Raw genomic sequence first — 21,212 nt, forward strand, 5'->3', positions numbered from 1 at the left:
TGCTTCTGTGCTGCCCTCGAACAGTGCAGATATGTACAGTGATTTGGCCTTTGGATCCTGGGCTGCTAGGCAGTTCTCCAAGACTGGGAGCTGCAGAGAAGGTGTCAGTATGTATTGACAGTCTGTATCTGTCAGTGAAATCACTGGTCCAGCCCCCGGCTCTGTTCTAATTAGGTATTTTAGGGGTTTGGAAGAGGCGGAGCATAAAGAGAGATTTATAAAAAGTAGTTCTTGATCGAAAGCAGCCTATAGTCCAGTAGGGGGATGGAGTATGAACACAGAATGAGAACTGATTACATGCAGTGAATATTTATGAAAGCCCAAACTCCATGCTGAGAGAATAGAAAATGTCTAATCAGTGCCAGGTGGGGAGGACCAAGCTTGACCCAGTGCCCTCTTCTGATGAGGATGAGACACAGCTGCCACCTTTGGCCCCCCCCCATGATTAGCCAACTCCTACCACCTGCCACCATTGTAGGTACTTAAGAAGTATTTGTCAATTGGTTGCTGAAGGAGTGATTTAGAAAATAAATACTTTAGGAACTAGGGAATCGCAGAGGTCAGCCTGAGTCTAAAAACCGAATCTCCTTTCCAACATATCCAGCCTTTGTGAGATCTCTAGCAAAGGAGAACCCACCACCTCCTTAGGCAACCCTTTCCACTTTGGAGTGATTGTTAAGAAGTTTTGCCTCACATTAGGCTTCAATTTGAGATCGCTGTTATGTAGGTGTTCTCTCCATTGATATAAATTCCAACTCGCACTTCATCCTTTGCAGTTTTTGTCAATGTCCTCTTATAGATTTACAGAGAAAACTACCCAAGGTGCCAGGAGCCTTCTGAGTCTTTTCTAGATGTTATATTGTATGTATACTAGTGTAGCACTCCATCCATGTTTCTCTGCATCCATGACTGGCCCATATCTTTTCTCTGATCGTGCATTTATTTCAGTAGTAATGCCTCTTTCATTAATTCTTGCACATAGGTCATTATTAGAAAAAGTCACACAACTTTGACTCTTTAGGTGATGTGGTTTTCCAAGCTTTAAAGCCACACTGTATCACCAAGATTTAAAATCATTGGGATTTAAAACAATGAGGTTTTTTGTCTTAGGAAGTAGGGTAGGATCAGGAGAAACGCTGAGCAATTTCGTAAATGCCATGCAGCCTACTTTCCTTACCAGTTCTAGACCCAACTATTGTCCATATGCCTGACCCACATGTGTATACTGATATACTCACTCAGTGGACTGGCTGTCCAACTGCAAGTCACACAAAATCTGTGTAGTGGGTTTGTGTATCCATGTAGTATTTTCTGTATGGATTTTTAGTCCAGTCTCTCTTGAGTTCCTGCAAAATTCCTTGAGGAGACCCTATAGTATTCTAGGGCTAGGGTCAGCAAAGAAACCACCGTCTGCCTCACTTGTTGTGTGGCTTTGAGCTAAGAATGGTGTTTCCACCTTTAAATAAAACTATGTACAAATGTAAAAACCATTCTTGGCCCAGGGCTGTTAAAAACAACAGCGACAAAAAACCAAACAACAGCAGCAGCCTACAGGCTGGAATTTGTTGGTCCATGTTCTAGGGCTTCATGCAATCAATATGGTGCCATCTGCCAGCAGGAGAATCTCACCATTCTCAGGGAATCCCTTTGCGCTTTGGAACTTGTGCAGAATATTCTTCATGATAGTGGCAAGCAGACATTTTCCTTGAGCTGAGGAAGGCAAAATCACTATGAGGGTTTAAGAAAGAGTATAGGTAGGATCCAGTTTGGCCCACCAGCTTGAAAACTGAAACATGTCTGGTTCCCTGGGCCTCTGGGAGAAAGGATTGCCACACTATTCAGTCTCTGCCTTTTCCTGAAAAGCTAGAAGAGCCTGTTGGTGTTGCTTGGCGACTATCTCTACATCAAGCCACAGGGAAAACAAAGGCTCTTACAACGATGATTTAGCTAAATTTACCCGGGTGTGGGAATGGCTGTGTTATTTCTTCCCACCCTAGCATTAAATCCTTGAATAGTAGTAGTTGTCTCTGTTCGTTATCTTGTATGGAAACAGAATGCAAGTTCTTTGACACAGACCTTTCCTGGCTTCATTGTCACCTCTGAGAGGTGGTTTTAATTTTAAAAAAGAAAAGGAAACTAAAGCTATTAATGACCATATGCAAACACATTTTGGCTCTCCCTATACCCTGTAGAAAATACATTAGATGTTATGTACCAACCTTGCTCTGTTTGTAAATGCACTGCTTCCTAAATGGCTCAGATGGCAAACTTGGTTTATGTACCTAGGAAAAGTTATCTTTGCTGTGGCTCAATTATAATGTTAACTTTTCTGGCATGAAGTGTCATCTCTCCCAGTGTCTAAGATGTTGCATGCCAGCATGGTGCTGTTCTCTCTGATTCGCTACATTGCATTGTGTGTTGGGAGGAATTTTAGATGACCCTTTTTTAAGGAAGGAAAGTGTAGTGATTTTTCCAAGCTACAGAAAATATGAAATAGGTTTTTTCAATGTCAGTTTTACTCATCCTGAAAATACCCGTTAGTTTTGTTGTACTATTCAATCCTTCTGTCATTCTCTCAGCCAGTACCATTTACTAAAGGGTAAATCTGTTCTATTTAGGTTGAGCTAAGGAATAGGGTGGTAACTGTGATTGATTGATTGATTGATTGAGAAGTTATTTTCAAAAGGCTTGCTGTGTACCCAGTGCTAGTAGGAACTCTGAAGGATATGAAAGAAATGTAAGATATAGTCCTTATATCATTTTCCATTTGGGGAAATAAACTAATAAACACTGAAGAGTTAACTTTGAAACTGCTTGGTACTTTTGACATTGATTCCTAGGGTTTCTGAGGAACTTTCCAAAACATTACAGAGTAGACTACCTATTTCACTGGATTGATGTAAGGATCACATGATGATTGAAGACACTGTCACCTTTTTATTATTTTAAAATATATATGTAGGGGCAGCTAGGTGGCCCAGTGGATCAAGTACCAGCCCTGGATTCAGGAGGACCTGAGTTCAAATCCGACCCCAGACACTTGACGCTTACTAGCTGTGTGACTCTAGGCAAGTCACTTCACCCTCATCGCCCCACCAATAGATAGATAGATAGATAGATAGATAGATAGATAGATAGATAGATAGATAGATAGATAGATAGATAGATAGATAGATACAAATACACATGTAAAAATACACACACATATATAACCTATATCAGATTGCTTGCTGTCTTAGGGAGGGAGGGAGAAAAATTTGAAACTAGAAATCTCATAAAAACAAATATTGAAAACTGTCTCTACATGTAACTGGAAAAGAATAAAATACTTTTATGAAAAAAATACACACATATGTGTATTACACATACAATTACACATTAAAACAATTTAAAAACATTTTTTTAAGTTTTGAGTTTTATATTCTATTCCTCCCTTCTTCCCTCCCCTCTCCCTAAGACATTAAGCAGTCAGAGTTATACATGTGCAATCATGTAAAACATTTCCATATTAGTCATTTTGAACAAGAAGTCTCAACGAAAGAAAGAATGCTTCATTCTATTCAGTCAGTATCAGTTTTTTCTCTGGAAGTGGATAGGATAGCATCATGAGTCCTTGGAAATGTCTTGGATCATTGTATGTCTGAGAATAGCTAAGTTATTCACAGTCCTTCACCCTACCGTCTTGCTATTACTGTGTATGATGTTCTCCTGGTTCTGCTCACTTCACTGTTACCTTTTATTATGACAGTAGTTTTCTCAACATTTTGCCCAGTCCCCCAGATTAAGTTAAACATCCCTTTCTGGTTTTATTAAGCCACTTCCTAATTCCAGGATCCTAAATAAATTCTTGGTTTAAGAATAGATTTTCCTTCTATTAGAAAGTAAATGCACCTTCTAGTGCACATTACATGAAATCAGTCTAAGGAGTACTGAGGTAGATAAGATAATAAGGATTTCTTGATATGCAGAACCACAAAGAGAAAGAAACAAGCATTGATAGAGAGCCTGCTATATGCCAGGCACTGTGCTAAACCCTTTACCAGTATTACCTCATTTGATTGTCACAGCAACCCTTCCAGGCAGGTACTGTTACTATCCCTACTTTACAGTTGAGGAAACAGTCAGACAAGGTTAAGTGACTTGCCCACAGACACACAGCTAGTAAGTTACTGAGGCCAAATTTGAACTGAGGAATTCATGGCTCCAGGCCCAGCATTCTATACACTTATGGTACCTAGCTGATAAACATAAGGATAGATGAAGTAGTGTTGTGTATTACATGTAGAATCCAAAGGCCTGGATTGAAATCCCAGCTCTGCTGCTGCTTTTTTTCCCTTTTCTTTTCTTTTTTCTTTTTTTTTTTTTTTGGCACGGCAATGAGGGTTAAGTGACTTGCCCAGGGTCACACTACTAGTAAGTGTCAAGTATCTGAGGCCGGATTTGAACTCAGGTCCTCCTGAATCCAGGGCCAGTGCTCTATCCACTTCGCCACCTAGCTGCCCCCTCAACATTGATTTTTGTTAAGATTTTGAGTTCCAGATTTTTCTCCCTCCCTTCCCTCCCCCCCCCAATATGGCAAGCAATCAGATATAGGTTATATATGAACAATCATGTTATACATATTTTCATATTAGTCATGTTCTAAAAGAATCAGAACAAAAGGGGGAAAAGCACAAGAAAGAAGAAAATAACAACAACAAATAAACTGAAAATAGTGTACTTCGATCTGCATTCAGATTCCAAAGTTCTTTTTCTGGATATGAAGAACATTTTCCATCTTTTGGAATTGCCTTGTCTTGCTGAGAAGAGCTAAATCTTTCACAACTGATCATCACAAAATGGTTCTGCTCACTTCACTATACATCGGTTCATATAAGTCTTTCCAGGCCTTTCTGAAATCATCCTGCTTGTCATTTCTTATAGCACAATAATATTCCATTACAATCATGTACCACAGCTTGTTCAGCCATTCCCCAACTGATGGACATTGTTTTGATTTCTAATTCTTAGCTGCCACAAAAAGAGCGGCTATAAATATTTTTCTACAAATAGGTCTTTTTCTCTTTTTTGGGATGTCTTTGGGATAGAAACCTAGCAGTGGTATGGTATGTATATTTTTGTAGCCCTTTCAGCATAGTTTCAAATTGCCCTCCAGAATGGTTGGATCAGTTCACAACTCTACCAACAATGTATTAGTGTTCCAGTTTTCCCACATCTCCTCCAACATTCATCATTTTTTTTTTGTCATAACGAATCTGATAGATGTGAGGTACCACCTCACATCTATCAGATTCGTTATGACAAATTAAAACATTTGCATTTCTCTAATAAATAGTGATTTAGAGCATTTTTTCATATGCCTATAAATAGCTTTAATTTACTATTCCATGCTTTCTTAATTTGCTTATGGTATCATCCTTTATGTGTAAATCATGTATCCATTTTGACTTTATTTTAGGATGAGATGCGAGATGTTGGTCTATACCTAGTTTCTGCCATAATGTTTTCCAGTTTTCCCAGCATTTTTTTTTTTCAAAGAATGAGTTTTTGTTCCAAAAGCTTGGAACTTTGGGTTTATCATATACTAGATTACTTTAGTCATTTACTACAGTGTAATTCATACCTATTCTCTTCCACTGACCCACCACTCTTATTTCTCAGCCAATACCAGATTATTTTGATAATTACCACTTTGTAATACAGTTTGAGTTCTGGTATGGCTAGACCACCTTCTTTCACATTTTTATTTTTCATTGATTCCCTTGATATCCTTGAGGTTTTGTTCTTCCAGATGAATTTTGTTATTATTTTTTCTAGATTTATAAATGTTCTTTGATACTTTGGCATGGCACTAAAGAAATAGATTCATTTAGATAAGATTGTCATTTTTATTATATTGGCATGGCCTACCCGTGAGCAATTAATATTTTTCCAGTTGTTTAGATCTAACTATTTGTGTGGAGTGTTTTTAGTTGTGTTCATAGTTCCTGGGTTTGTCTTGGCAGGTAGACTCCCAAGTATTTTATATTGTCTACAGTTATTTTATGGAATTTCTTTCTATCTGTTGCTGCTGGACTTTGTGGGTAGTGTATAGAAATGCTGACAATTTATGTGGGTTTATTTTGTATCCTGTAACTTCGCTAAACTTGTTGATAATTTCAGATAGTTTTTCAGTTTGTTCATTAGGATTTTCTAAGTATAACATCATCTGCAAAGGTAATAATTTTGTTTCTTCATTGCCTGGTCTAATTCCTTTAATTTCTTTTTCTTCTCTTACTGCTATAGCTAATATTTCTAGTTCAATACTAAGTAATAGAGGTGATAAGGGGCATCCTTGTTTCTCCCCTGATTGTATTGGAAAGGCTTCTAGCTTATCCCCATTACAGATAATGCTCCTTGATGGTTTTAGATAAATATTCTTGATCATTTTAAGATAAGCTCCATTTATTCCTATGCTCTCTAGTGGGGTTTTTGATTCTGGTTTTGGTTTTTTGTTTGTTTTGTTGAGGCAATTGGGGTTAAGTGACTTGTCCAAAGTCACACAGCTAGTAAGTGTCGATCAGGCCTGAGGCCAGATTTTGAACTCAGGTCCTCCTGACTCCAGGGCTGGTGCTCTATTCACTGCGCCACCTAGCTGCCCCTGCTCTCTAGTGTTTTTATTAGAAATGGGTGCTTTATTTTGTCAAAGGCCTTTGCTATTGAGATAATCATATGATTTCTGCTGGTTTTATTATTGATATGATCAGTTATGCTAATGGTTTTCCCAACATTGAGCCAGCCTTGCATTCCTGGTATAAATCCCACCTGGTCACAGTGTGTTATCCTTGTGGCGTATGGCTGTGCTCTCTTTCCTAATGTTTTATTTTAAATTTTTGTATCAATATTCATCGGGAAAATTGGTCTATACCTTTCTTCCTCTGTTTTGGCTCTTCCTGGTTTGGGTATCAGCACCTTATTTGTCTCATAAAAGGAATTTGGTAGGATTCTTTCACTTATTTTTCCATATAGTTTATATAGTATTGAGATTAATTGTTCTTTAAATGTTTGGTAGAATTCACTTGTGAATGTATCTGGTCCTAAGTATTTTATGAATTACTCTGTTAATCTGAGTAATTTATATATTTGTTGATATTCATCCCTTTCATTTAGATTGTCAAATTTATTGGTATATAATTGAGCAAAATAGTTCCTAACAATTGTCTTAATTTCCTCTTCATTGGTGGTAAGTTCACCCCTTTCTTTATGGATTTTCAAATGTATAGACAAAGCCATAATAATTTGTGATGATATTCGTTTGGTGTTCCAAGAGGGATTGTGGGTGAAGTTTCATTGTGCTGACAGCAATGGAACACGAATGAATGTGCTTCAGAGTTCATTTTTTACTACCTAGGTGGGGGTGAGCATGGGGTTGGGGGACAGGCGGGAAGAGGGTGGTGAGAGAGATTATAACTTTATCCAACTCACTTCTTGTCCTGTGACACAGTCGTGAGATTCCATTTGATGAAGTGTTGACATAATTTTTTCAGTTGTTTCAGCTGTATCCAACTCTTTGTGACCCCATTTGGGATTTTCTTGGCAAAGATACTGGAGTGGTTTGCCATTTCTTTGTCCATTTGCCATTTCCTTCTCTACTCCAAAGAGTAGTTTTGGGCAAACTTAACTGAGGCATGGAATTAAAAGGAGGTGACACAAGCCTCCGTCTTCTACTTGGATATATCTGCCACTTATTTAAGTGCTTATACATTGGATCTCCAGCTCCCTGGGACACAAGTGGTTTGACTTGCAGAGCTTCAGTTTCTCTGGGAACCTCGCTTGGGCTTATATTATTTTCTGGATTGATCATCAGTTCCCTCAGTTTTCTGAATTCATACTTGGAGGAGAATTCTCTGTTAAAATGCCAGTTATTTAGCTGTGTTTTACTTTGTCTTTGCATCCCAAGTTCTTTGCACATAGTAGGCACTCAGTAAAAACTTCTTGAGTTAGATTGGCTCAGATTAGCTAATGACTGATTCCAGTTTTTGTGTGGTGCCATTTTCATTATGTGTAATGGTTAGTGGTACCACAAAGTATTTAAAACCAAAGTTAAAGTTCATTCTCTTCATTATAAAACACAAATATAAGCCAAGAACATCAAAGGGAATATCATTGTATCAAAACTTCTTGCTTTACAAATAAAGAAACTGAGAGATCCAGCATGGCAGAGTGATTTGCCCACCATCACAGTGACCAAGAGTAATCTAGAAAAGGGACAGCTAGGTGGTGCAGGCCTGGAGTTGGGAAGAGTCCTTTTCCCAGGTTCATATCTGGCACTTCCTATGTGACCCTGGGCAAGTCACTTCACCCTGTTTGCCTCAGTTTTCTCATCTGTAAGTTGAGCTGGAGAAGGAAATGGCAAAACCCAACTAAAGCACATGAACAACGACAACAATCTAAAAGAATCTTTCTGCACACAATGTTATATTACAGCTGCTTTATTTTTTCACTTGACAGAATACTTTCAATCTACCTTCAATTTAGGCTCTGTGGCCTAAAGCACAATTCCACAAACTTTTGACCACAGAATATTTTGGGGCTTGAAATATGATCATTGACCATATGATACGATGTGCTTGTGGAGTAGGAAAGGATAGAAGAAAGGGAGGAGAATAAGGTAAATCTATTTCTGTACCAAAATTTTGGATGTGAGCCAGAATCGCATTGGACTTCTATTGTTTAAGGAGATCGATTAATATCTGAGATGAGAGCCGTGGAAGTCTCATGTGCTAGGAGAAGGGCTGGATACTCTATGCTACCCTTTCCCCTGTGGCTGCCAGTTTCCATTTCTGTTTTCAGGGCATCTGGTCTCGTGCCCTAGACTTGAGTAATAAATAATCCCTTAAATTCAGCCAAAGCTTTCTCTTTGAATTTTGACTCCCCTAATCTATCCTCCTCTCTTGTCCCAACCATTATAGAAGATGCAGTCACCATGGCGTCATCTTCCAACTGCTTCCTGTTCTCACTGCTGTAACCAGAGACAAAAGGCCTCTGCCTGTCTTGTGCATTATTTACACTACCCCTCTATCGCCTCTCCTCCTCTTCCTTCACAGCTTCTGAAAAGAGAGTGCCTTCTCCCTTCACAAAATCACAGAATTCCAGAGTTTAAAGAGATCTCGGTGACTTTCTTGGTGAAATTCTTTTGAGAAAGACCTCCCTGAACCATGGCTCAATACATTTCTTCCCTTCTTTCCTCCCCTGCCCCTGGAAAGTATTATTGGCTTTACAACTTTGTCATGGAACCATTCTCCACAACCTAGTTTGGAAAACACTTCTTTAGGAGAGAGTCTGAATCTTTATCCTGGCATTCAGAGCCCTCTACAATGTGCCCTGGACCTACTTCCAAGTCTTGTCCCCCTTGATTTCCTCATATAGACCTCCTTCATGCAGAATGTTAGGATCATTGCACCGGAAACATGGTAAGTGCCTTCCCCAGCTGTATTCCTTGGCTCATAATATGTTGCCCCTGCTTGAAATCATCTTCATTAGCTTTGCTGACCTTCATCATCCTACCTGTTATGAGTTTTTCTGATTTTTGTAACCATCCATGGCTATACCAAGGCATAATGATCTCTCAGAGCCCTTACTGTGGGTTACCTGTCACTCAGAATCACAGGCTATCCTTCACATCCCTTATCTGAGCCGGGAGCTTCTCTCCACCAACCTGAAATGCAGTGAGGGGAAGCCCCCTCCTTCCCAATATCATGTTCTTCTTTTGGAATTACTCTTATTACTGTTGTAAAGCAGTTTATCCTGGCATGAAGCCTCACTTTGCCTCTTTGCAACTTCTACCCCTTGTGAAGAGAAGTGGACTCGTAGCTTCTTTGAGGTCACAGAGAATCAGGCTAATCTCTTTTGCAAGTGACAACTCTTTGAAAATTCATAGTCATCAGTTTCCCATCATACTTCTCTTCTCCAGGTTAAACTTCCTCCAGTCCTTTGTCCAGTCCTCATGGCATGACTTAAGTTGCTTCACCATCAATCTCTGGATTACCAATATCTTTCCTAAAGTGAAGCCTCTAAAACCAAACATAATTCTCCACATGTGATCTGGAAACAGGGCAAAATACAATGACACTTACCTCCCTAGTTCTGGACACTAGGCTTCTCTTGTTGCAGCCTAATGTTGTTAGATTTTCCTTTTTAGTGCTGTATTACACTACTGACTCATATTTTGCATGTACGGTGCTAAAACTCCCAAATCTTTTTTGTGTGAACTGTTATCTGCTCTTGCTTTCTTCATCTTTCACTTGTGAAGTTGATTTTTTGAACTCTATTGTAAGACTTCCTATTTATCCCTATTAAATTTCATTTTATCCAATTTCATCCACTCTCCTAGCCTGTCCTGCTATATTTGGATGCAGACTGGAAGTTAACTGTCTGTTGAATTTGTGTCATTTTCAAGTTGCTGGCTTGCCATTAAGCACTCTGGCTGTAGTAGGCCTTTAATAAATGCTTATTGATTGATTGACTTATGCACAGATTCCTGAGATACTCCACTAATACTTCCTTCCAGGATAACTAATGGCTACCCTTTGGATCTGACCTTTCATTTATTTCTGCATCTACCTAAACATGTATCTTCTCCTTTTCATAAGAATATCATGAGAGGGACAGCTAGGTGGCACAGTGGATAAAGCACCAGCCCTGGATTCAGGAGTACCTGAGTTCAAATCTGGCCTCAGACACTTGACACTTACTAGCTGTGTGACCCTGGGCACCCCTATTGCCCCGCAAAAAAAAAAAAAAAAAAGAATATCATGAGAAATTGTGTCAAAATCTTTGCTAAAATCTAAGTAAATGATACTATCTTCAGCATTCTTGCGACCAGGAATAATCCTGTCAAAAAAGGAAAATCAGGTTCGTCTGGCATGATCTGTTCTTGATGGTCATGTTTTCATTTTTAGAATGCTTACTATCCCTTTAATAATACATTCTGGAATTTTGTCAGGAAGTATGGGGAACCTTGTTGGCCTATAGTTTTCAAATTCCAGTTTCTTCCCTTTTTTTTTCTTTAAAAAATCAGGACATTTGCCTTTCTCCAGGATATAGCTCATCCAGTCCTGGTGTCTTGAAGTTATCAAGCACTTACAAGATCCTTCCTTACTGTCAGCAAACTTCTCTTGGGAATTAACTAAGATCACTTTAGCTATTTTTTTCCCTCTTTCCTGATCCAAATAGAATTCTCCTTGGTGCAGAACAAATAGACAATTACAATTACAAATTGACTAGTTCTGTCTCCTGGTATCATCATATCATCCACCCTTGAGCAATGGTACTATCCCTTCTTTGACCAGCCTCTTTTTCTCAAATATGTTATTGATTAGTTGATTAATTAGTGACCTCATTGGTTCCAGTAGCTTGATTGGGAATGTCATCAACTCCAGTCATTACCATGTCATTAACCTCCTTTAGATGTACCAGAAACGCCTCAAGCTCAACATGTCCTAGGCAGAACTTGTTATTTTTCCTCTAAAATTCATCCTTCTTTTCAACTTTTGTATTTCTCCTTAGGGTGCCAGCCATTCTTTTGGTCTCCAGGTTTGTAACTTTGATGTTATCCTTGACTCCTCACTCCCTCTTACCCTACTTATCCAGTCAGTTGCCACATTTTGCCATTTCTACCTTTATAACATCTTCCACATACACCCCTTTATTTCTCTTTATAATTTAGAACCTCATCACCTCTCACTGTAGCCCTTCTCATTGATCTCTCCCCAGTCTAGTTAATCAGTTTTCTACTCAGCTGCCATTGTATTTAATGACCTTGAATTATTTATATTTTACAAATATATTCATTATCTGTCTATTTATCCATGTCTTAGAAAGCAGTAATTGTTGGACTTTTTGTCCTTGTATCTCCAGCACCGACTGTAATGTTGCTCACTCTTTTGGGGGGGGGGGGCAATTGGGGTTAAGTGACTTGCCCAAGGTCACACAGCTAGTAAGTGTTACGTGTCTGAGGCTAGATTTGAACTCAGATCCTCCTGAATCCAGGGCCAGTGCTTTATCCACTGCGCCATCTAGCTGCCCCTATGTTGCTCACTCTTAATGAATGCCTTGTGGATTAACTTGTGTAGCCAAATGTACTCCTGGAACTTTCCCCAAAGTGCATAGCTAACATTCTTCTTTCTGCTTGTAGGGTGCTGTACCCAAAGGAAATGCCACAAAAGAATTCATCGAAAGTTTACAGCTGAAGCCAGGGCAAGTAGTATATAAGTGTCCAAAGTGCTGTAGCATCAAACCGGACAGAGCCCATCACTGCAGGTATGGTCATGTCACTGCCAGGGGGTTCAGATTGGATGAAAATGAATCTGCTGTTGCTGACTTCGACTCTGCATACTTATTAATGGCCCGATACCTGCTAGTTCTGCGGGTTTTGTGTTTAGAGGCACGTGTAGGTTATGGGTTTGTTGTTTTTCACACCCTTGTTACAGGTGATTGTGGTTGAGAAGCCACAGTTGGGGGGGGGGGGCAGCTAGGTGGCACAGTGGATAGAGCACTGGCCCTGGAGTCAAGAGTACCTGAGTTCAAATCCGGCCTCAGACACTTAACACTTACTAGCTGTGTGACCCTGGGCAAGTCACTTAACCCCAACTGCCCTGCAAAAAAAAAAAAAAAAAGAAGCCACAGTTGGGGAGAGTGTGCATTAATTTTTTTTCTAAATAGCAGAAAAATAGCTCTTCCTTTCTGTGTCAGGAAATAGCACCCAACTTTGGTTTTCCATTCATGTAAAGTAGCTAACAAACTTCATAGTCCAGTCACCTTAATGGTCCTGGCTGTGCATTATAGTTTTATTACATTGTATGTGCAATTGCCCTGTTTTTAAAAGCACACACCAAAAACTTGGTGATATATAGGCAGCCAGGTGCCACCATGGATAAAGAGCTGGTGTCAGGAAGACTTGAGTTCAAATTCAGCCTCAGATACCTCCTAGCTATGTGACTCTGGGCAAGTCACTTAACCTTTGTATATCTGTTTTTTCATTTGTAAAATGGGGATGATGATGGCATCTACCTCCTAGGGTTGTTTTGAGGACAAAATGAGACCATATTTGTAAAAAGGTTTTAGTAGTGTCTTATACTCAGTAATCACTTAATAAGTGCTTACTCTTTTCCCTTTCCCCCTCCATGCGTGCATGCATGTGTAATAAAATTAACAGGCGTGATAATGGCATTAGAAATGCATCTGAATTACTAGCTGTGTGACCCTAGGCAAGTCACTTAACCCCCATTGCCCCACCAAATAAATAAATAAATAAAAATGCATCTGAATTACTAGCTGTGTGACCCTGGGCAAGTCACTTAACCCCAATTGCCTCACTTAAAAAAAATGCATCTGAAGGTTTAGAGATAGGGAAGAGAGGAGTGTTGTGATTATTTGATGGGCCTGAGCTTACCCTCTCAGCCATTCTTTTTGTCAGCCCAAATATAACTAGTTCCTTGGATAAGGAGAAACATTAGGATGTTCTTCAGTTCAGTTCAGCCAGCGTGTCTTTGGTGCTGGCTTTGTACAGCGCATCATTCTGTGTGTTGGGTAGAAACACACAAAGGCCGGCAGTGAAGGTCGCCTGGGGATTTCCCCTGGTTCGCATGGTGTTCATGCTTGGAGGTAGTTGCAATAAGGAGACAGTACTAATAATGACTGGGGAAAGGGGGACTGCTGGGGGGTGGGGGGAGCGGTCTTCCACAGAGCCTTTGAGGCCAGCCCATGAGCCCAGGAAAAGGCAAATGGGAAGAAGTATGTCCTGGGCCCGAGCTCGGTGAGTGAGTGTGGAGCCATGAGGGTGGGAGATTCTACTGCGATTTTCCTTCTCAGAGTTAGCCCAGAAATCATGCAGCTTATTTCTGTGACCCAGGTGCTGTGACAGGGATGCCTTTTCCTCCCAACCCTCAGTCTGAATGACAGACTTTTCTTTAAGCATTATTAAGAGATGGGATTTGCCTCTGCCTCTAGTGTGTTTAAAATGCAGTTTTCTCTGCTCTGGCCAGGCCTGGTTTTACATCCAGTCAGACTACTGCACTGCCTGCCTCACCCCCACCCTGCTGTGTCCCGTAGGGATGCTGAACTCTGCTGCTGCATTTCTCCAGTGCCTCATCATGGCATGGGCATGGCCCTGTGTGCTGGAGGGAGGACAAGCCGTGGCAGGTTCTGTGAAGCTGGAGAGGTTTTGAGACCAGGCTCGGCAGGCTCCTACAGAAGGGGGCATGTTTAGGAATCCTTTTGGTGACAGAAACCCTTGACAGCCCCTCACTGTGGCAGAAGAGGGGCCCTTTACATCAGGGGAAGGTTATCAGCCCCAATGAACTCACAGCTCCGTAAACATGGGCAGCTCTGTCCCTGGTCAGTGTATCATTAATAAGAGGATTCTGAGGAAAATCACTTACAAGATGCCATCACATGCCTCCTTTCAGTAATATCCAGGTAGACATCTTAATAAAAGCTCCCTTTCTTTCATGCTGGCTGGCAGGAAGTCATTGTTAGCTTTGGCCAGTAACCGTTTCTAAGCCCGTATTGGAAAATAGAAAAAGAAGGTTGCATTTCTTGTAGGATCGTTTCATTTTATTTTTCTCTGACAGACTAGGAAAGGTTTGTGGACCTCAGAGTGTGCTATTTTTAAAGGCAAGGACTGAAAAGTGAGATTGATAGAATGGAAGCATGGGGATAACTAGAGCCCTGCCTAGCATTCTGCCCCCAGCAGCCACTAGCAGCTTGCTCCCTGCCCAGCTCCAGGCCTCCCAGTGAGCCAATTGAGATGTTGCTGAGCACGAGTAAACAGATCAGCTGGTTCAAAATAAGAGCCACTGATTCACATGAGCCAGAGTGATGGTGCACGTCACTTATTCATTCTGCAAAGAATGCTCTTTGACAGCTGCTCAGTTCTGAGCCATAGAAACTGTCTTGTTGGCCCACGGTTTGCAGCAAATGAAAGCATGGCCCTTGATTAAAGCCAAAACCACCAGCCTCCTAGACAGAGGCGGGGCTGGGACCTGACCCGACTGGACAAGAAACCTGCTTACTCTCTGTTTCTAGAAAATTAAATGTCAGCCTCCTTTGTACCCAGCGTGTGCCTCTGTGTGTGTCTGTGTGAACTCTTGTGTCTATGCAGATGATTCCCAGAACTATAGGAAGTGTCTCAAAAGTTTTAGTGCAGTTTTTCAGCATGAATAGTAATGATTTAATGGATTAATGCTGCACCTTGGGGGCACCCTGTAGATTGAACCCAAAGGTTCTTCCTGAGTTCCAGTGCTTGTAGACATCTTCAGTTGGGTGTCCCATAGGTACTATCAGGCTCTGTCCGGCCAAAACAGAACCCACTCTCTTTCCCCAAAACTTCGTCTTCTCAGCTTCCCTAACACTGTCAAGGCTGCCACCATCTTCCCAGTCGTCCAGGCTTGTCTGGGAATCACCCTCAGCTCTTCATTCAGATTCACTCCACATATCCCAACGCTTGTCACATCCTGTTGTTTCTAACTTTACAGCATCTCTGTTATCTGTCCCTTTCTCGAACTCACAAGGCCTCTCCCACATTCACCTCCTCACTACCTCCCCCTGGACTGTTGAAGTAGCCTTCTTATTGGGCTCCCCCACTCAGTTCTCTCTACTCCAGCCCATAGTCCTTCCTCTCCACTGCCAAGGAAGTGTAGGTGTGACACTCTCTCACTCCCTCGCTTCTAGTCCTTCCCTTTTCTCTCCAGTATCAAATATAAAATTCTCTGTTTACAACCTGGTCCACTTGGACCCTTTGGAAGTCTTAGATTTTACTCTTCTACATTCTGGTTACACTGACCTATTGGGATTTCCTCAAACACAGCACTCCATTTCCCATCACCATGCCTTTGCACAGGCAGCCCTCCTTACCTTAGAACACCCTTCTCCCTTGCCTCTCCTTCTTGGTTTCCCTGACTTTGTTCAAGATTCAGCCCTGTCTCAAAAATTTCTAAGTCCAACAAAGAAAAGAAACAGCAAAGTCTCCAAGCCATAGAAAGATAGGTATATTGAGAGAGGGATCCTGTCTCACAATAAAGCCAGTCTCAGGTCTAGGACCCAAAGACCCTGGGCAGTGCCCGTCTAAGATTTTTATACCCCTGAGAGGCTTAAATCCTTATATACTTTACTATTTTTAGACGAACTCCTCCCATTTTATAGTCTACCAAGACACATAAAGTCAATCAAAATACTATATGTCTGGACATACAGTCAACAAATGAATAGTCAAGTTACTTGATATACTGTTGTGAAAATGGGACAGTCTAACTTTTTAATTTGTCTAAAAAGACATTCACAGAATCAAACAAGTGTGAAATTGTCTACAATAAGTAATTCAGATCTCTGTTGTCAAGGCTGCGGTCAATCTGGTATTCATCTACCAGCATTTTATAAGCACCACTGCCTTATTTGCTCTCTAAGAAATACTTGAACCGGTTAAACCACAAATTATACACTATAGGAAATACTTATTAGATTACTTATGCCTAATAGACAAATCACATATCTAAGGATTGGGGAAAACCTCACTCACAGCCCATCTACCTTTTGCTGCTGCTTCCTCCTCCATCTCCTCCCTGTCCCGACTAGCTGCTGATCCCTTTTTTCTGAGATTGTTCCCTTCCACTCATACTGTATCCCCAGCACTTCACTCACTGCCTGGCACAGTAAGTGCTTAATAAATGTTCGTTGATTGCCCTCCCAGACAAAGCCTGCTGCCCCCTCTCCCACTCCTTCCCCACCCCACCCCCCAAGTGAAATTTCAAGAATGTTTTAAGAGTTAGGTGCATCCCCCCCCAAAAAAAAAAAAAAGAGTGGTTCATCTCAGAAATATATCTCTTCTTGAGCTTGGTGAGTCTTCTTTCCAACGCTCTGGTAACATCTCATGACCAGAGACCCTTTATAACTACAGTGCTTTCTGCTGTTCTTACTCAAAGCCCCTTGGGTGCTGCACCTTTGAAGCGTGGTGAGTGTCAGGCCTTTCCTACAGCTGTGAGCAGTTTGATCCAAGTCTTGCTTATAGCATAGAAGGGAAGGACTCTGGCCAGCTGGATTGTAGGCAGGACTGTTCCTCTTGATAGGGATTGCTCTGGAAAGAGGGTGCCCAGATCCTTGACTTGAAGGGTCATTCTTCTAGGGCTGAGAGGGGAGAGATGAAGCGTGAAGAACTTCACCTTTGTTCAAGAATGTTTCTCATCTGCTGACAGGAAGCCTGTCCTAATGCCTTTTCTCATACCCTCTCTTAATTATTTCCTATTTATCGTGTACATAGATTAGACATATTTGTTTGCTTGTCTCCCCCACTAGGTTGTGAGCTCTTTGACAGCAGGGACTGTCTTTTGCCTCTTTTCATATTCCCAGCAAAACTTAGTACAGTGCTTGGCACATAGTAGGCACTTAATAAATGTTTATTGATTAATTGGCCTAGTAGAAATGCAGTTTTATTTAGAATGCAATTACCCCCTATACTTGTGAAAGTGAAGTGTATTTGTCAGAAGCATAACACTTGAACCCCGCCTTCTTTTAGTTTTCCTGTTTCCTAATTAAGCACTGTAGAGTTAGATTATCCTGACCCATTTGCCCAGTTTTTCTCTTTTCCAAATCTGCATCGGTGCTTTTCAAACTTCATTTTGGTCACCACTTATACATTGATCATTGAGGAGAACAGGGAGTCCTGTTGATGAGGAACACTGGACCCCTTGGTATCTGTCTGTCCTTCTGGTTTGAGCACTGAGTGTCCGCAGAATATGAGGAAGTTGGGGCAGCTAGGTGGCACAGTGGATAGAGCCACCAGCCCTGGAGTTAGGAGGACCTGAGTTCAAATCCGGCCTCAGACACTTAGCACTTACTAGCTGTGTGTCCCTGGGCAAGTCACTTAACCCCAATTGCCTTACTAAAAAAAAAAAAAAAAGAATATGAAGAAGTCCAAGTCCCCCCATCCCCCTATTGGTATTTAGGCATCCTCTGGGTTTCACCAGACACTTAGGAAAATGTTTGCTGGTGGGTCTGAAACAGTCATTTAGAAACCTCCAAATAAAGGGTAATATGTGTCTTCAGAAACAGGGCACCTCGATGCAGCAGGTGGCACGATTAAAATGCCTTTCTTCGAACCATACAGATGATGCCCTCCTCACGTCTGCCACGTAGATCCCATAGCTTCTTTCAAGATGCTACACAGGGGCCACCTCTTCCAAGAGGCCTTCCCTGATCTCCCCTCCTTCCCAGACTTGTCAGTTCTCTCTCCTGCTCAGAATTACTTTGGATTCATTTACTCATGTCCCGGTCGTATCCTCTCCACAGAGCGTAAGCGCCTTAATGTCAGGGATTGTTTCCAGCTTGTTTGGTTTTTTGGTGTTTTGGTCCTTTTCTCCCAGCTGACTTCAAATGAATTGAATTCTCTTTGTACTTTCCTTCTTACTATGGTTTTGTGCCACTCTTAGTATATCATGATGCTTCCAGTAGGATGCTAGGTCTGTGCTGAGTCATTACTTTCCCCTCTTGTGACTCAGTGTTGCCAGTTGTCAAATTAGGGATGTTGGGTCAGTGACTGTGGGACCACAGGGGATACAACCCCATGGCCCTGTCTTCATTACCAGCCATTGAGAAATAGTGGAGCTGAGCTTCACAGGTGTTTCTATTACTATTGAACACAGCACCAAAAATGGAAATTGGGACAGATTGAGACAGGACTGAAAAACCAACCAAATCCACTAGCTCCCTTGTAGCTATGTGCCCCACTTCTTATCAGCTGAGCCTGTGTTTGAGGCTGTTTGCACCTGGGAAGGAAGACATCCTAATTTCTGCTTATACTAAAGGACCATTCTGTGTCTCTTGGACTAGTTCTTAACCTGCTGTCCTCACTTTTTTGTTCTTCCTGAAGTGTGTTTGTTTTTCTTATCTGGCTCTACAACTTACCTTTATTCTTGTTGAAGTTACACCCTTCCTGTATTTACACTTTTTCCCTTTTGGAGGATTGAGGCAAACAAAAGAGGAAAGGTTTGCGTGAGTTCTTGTTTGAACTCTTGGGGTACTTAGATCAAGATGCTGGGTCACTTGGCATTCCTCCTTGGCCAAGCAGTGCCTTAGAAACGCCCAAGCACAGAGCCCAAGAGGCTCCAAGTAAATAGAGATAGTCGAGCTCCCAGAAAGCCTAGAGCCAAGAGTTCAGTTCTTTGGTTTACTTCATCAGCCGTGAAATTTATTTTGAAGATTAAGGAATTTGGGGGAAAGACTCGATTCTGGCACTGTTCTCCTTGCTGCTCCTGTCCTATCAGATTCCCCCTTTCTGCCAAAGCCCCCTCGGTCAAGATGCTTCTCTACAGACAGTAGCCTTTGTAGTGTCGGCAGAGGGGAATTAGACACGAATGTGCAAGAATGGTAGCTAACAGTGGCTTTGGCCCGTGGTTTGGGAGTGAGGAGATTTACACCTTACTAAATATAATATCTTTCTCCCATTTGTTTATATTTTCTTAAGTGTCATAGGTGGGGGAAAAAATGTTCTTCTGTAAACTGATAATACCAAAAATCTTCTATTTCTAGAAGATTTGCTTGTTGCAAGTGTACATTCTCTCTCAATCCTGGAATATTGCTAGATTGTCATTATAGCAGATGGCAGGGAATTAGAGGTCCTTTTCATTTCATGGTGGCGGCTTAGGGACAGGAAGTCCTGAGTTTAAATCCTGCCACAGTTACTTTGTGTTCTTGTTCACTTCACCCCTGTCAGCCTCAGCCTTTTCATCCGTAAAATGGAATTAATTATAGCACTCAACCTCACAGGGCAGTTATATCTGTAAAGTGCTTTGCAAACTTTAAATGTGCCATATAAATGTAGCTATTATTATTAATGTTATGTTTCTGGGATTCCTTGCTTTTATAAACTCTTTGTTTACATTTAGCCTTTCAGACAAGGTGATGATATTTTTAAAGGTCAGCTCTATTCACTTTTTCAGTGTTTGTAAGAGATGCATTCGAAAGATGGATCACCACTGTCCCTGGGTTAATAACTGTGTGGGAGAGAATAACCAGAAGTACTTCGTACTGTTTACAGTAAGTTTGCTTCATAAATTTTGTTTCTCTTCCCTCCCTAATGCAGTAATTCCAAAAAGGGTCAGTGATCTTCTAAATGTTTGAGTGGTCATAATGAACCCCTGGTGCTAGTCAAACTATTGTCATTGGGACCGTGGCCAAAGATAGCCATTTAGGCACATGACACAAGGAGGCCCTTTATTTCAACTTTACTGAAAACAGATTGTCCTGAAAGAAGTGACAGAATTTAGAGAATTTCATTTTGATCATTTAAAGTAGCTTGAGAGATTTAGGACCTTCCCATCTCATTGTTGGAACAATAGGATGTGACAGCTAATGGTCACTGGTAGCCAGGAATCGTGTGCTGAGCTAGCCCTGCCTTGGATCTAACCCTGTGTGCCCAGTGTCACAGAATCAAAATTAAAAAACCGTCTCTGTAACATGACACAGCAGAAGAAAGGGACTGGGACAGACCACTCCCAGGCCAGTCAGAGGCTTCCTGGTTAGCACTTGTGGCCAGCTGCCTGCACCTTTATCAAGACTCACCAGGCAGAACTCTGCCCAGGCCAAACTTGCTTTTTAGAAAGATTTCCTCCCCCCTCCTCCTGCTCTGTATCCTTCCTGGCCTAGCCCAGTCTCCCTAGGAAGCTCACGTATCTGGAAGTACTTGGATCAGCTGACTTCAGCTTCCACTGGCCCCTGAAGTTGCGTTTCTTCCGTATTTTTGTTGCAGATGTACATAGCACTCATTTCCCTGCATGCCCTCATCATGGTGGGATTTCATTTCCTGTATTGCTTTGAAGAAGACTGGACAGGTGAGTATTCAGCCAGTGTTTCCTTCCCCCAAACAGAGGTTAAAAGCAGACTTTGAAGGTTTGGTCTTGGTTTGGGTTACTTCACTTCATTAGCTTCCCTGCAAATATGAGGAAAAGTGAAAAATCAAACCAATCTACTCAGCTTTCACAGTATCTGTGCAAAGTAAAGTCCTGAGTTAAGATGAAGATTTTTAGAAAACAGCTAGGGAAAACACGACCAAGAAGAGCAGGCATCAGCCTTGGGATGGTGCTGAAGTAAGAAGAGCAGCCCGGGGGAGGAAGAGCAGTGCTTAGAAACCCAGAGACGAAAAGGCATTTACTTTTTAAATAGGGTGAAATAAGTAATACGAG

At 41.4% G+C, this 21,212-nt stretch overlaps 1 protein-coding gene across 2 annotated transcripts in view; it reads left to right on the top strand.

The window, feature by feature from the left end:
* ZDHHC3 (zinc finger DHHC-type palmitoyltransferase 3) overlaps nt 1-21,212 on the top strand; it is a 66,536-nt gene that overhangs the window by 25,683 nt on the left and 19,641 nt on the right. For both annotated transcript variants that reach the window (XM_043966151.1, XM_043966152.1), the window contains exons 3-5: nt 12,176-12,300; nt 19,971-20,067; nt 20,780-20,861. In XM_043966151.1, coding sequence (XP_043822086.1) covers nt 12,176-12,300; nt 19,971-20,067; nt 20,780-20,861 — 304 coding nt within the window. The remainder of the gene's footprint in view (nt 1-12,175; nt 12,301-19,970; nt 20,068-20,779; nt 20,862-21,212) is intronic.

The sequence above is a fragment of the Dromiciops gliroides genome, chromosome 5, assembly GCF_019393635.1.
Source record: "Dromiciops gliroides isolate mDroGli1 chromosome 5, mDroGli1.pri, whole genome shotgun sequence".
Classification (NCBI taxonomy): domain Eukaryota; kingdom Metazoa; phylum Chordata; class Mammalia; order Microbiotheria; family Microbiotheriidae; genus Dromiciops; species Dromiciops gliroides.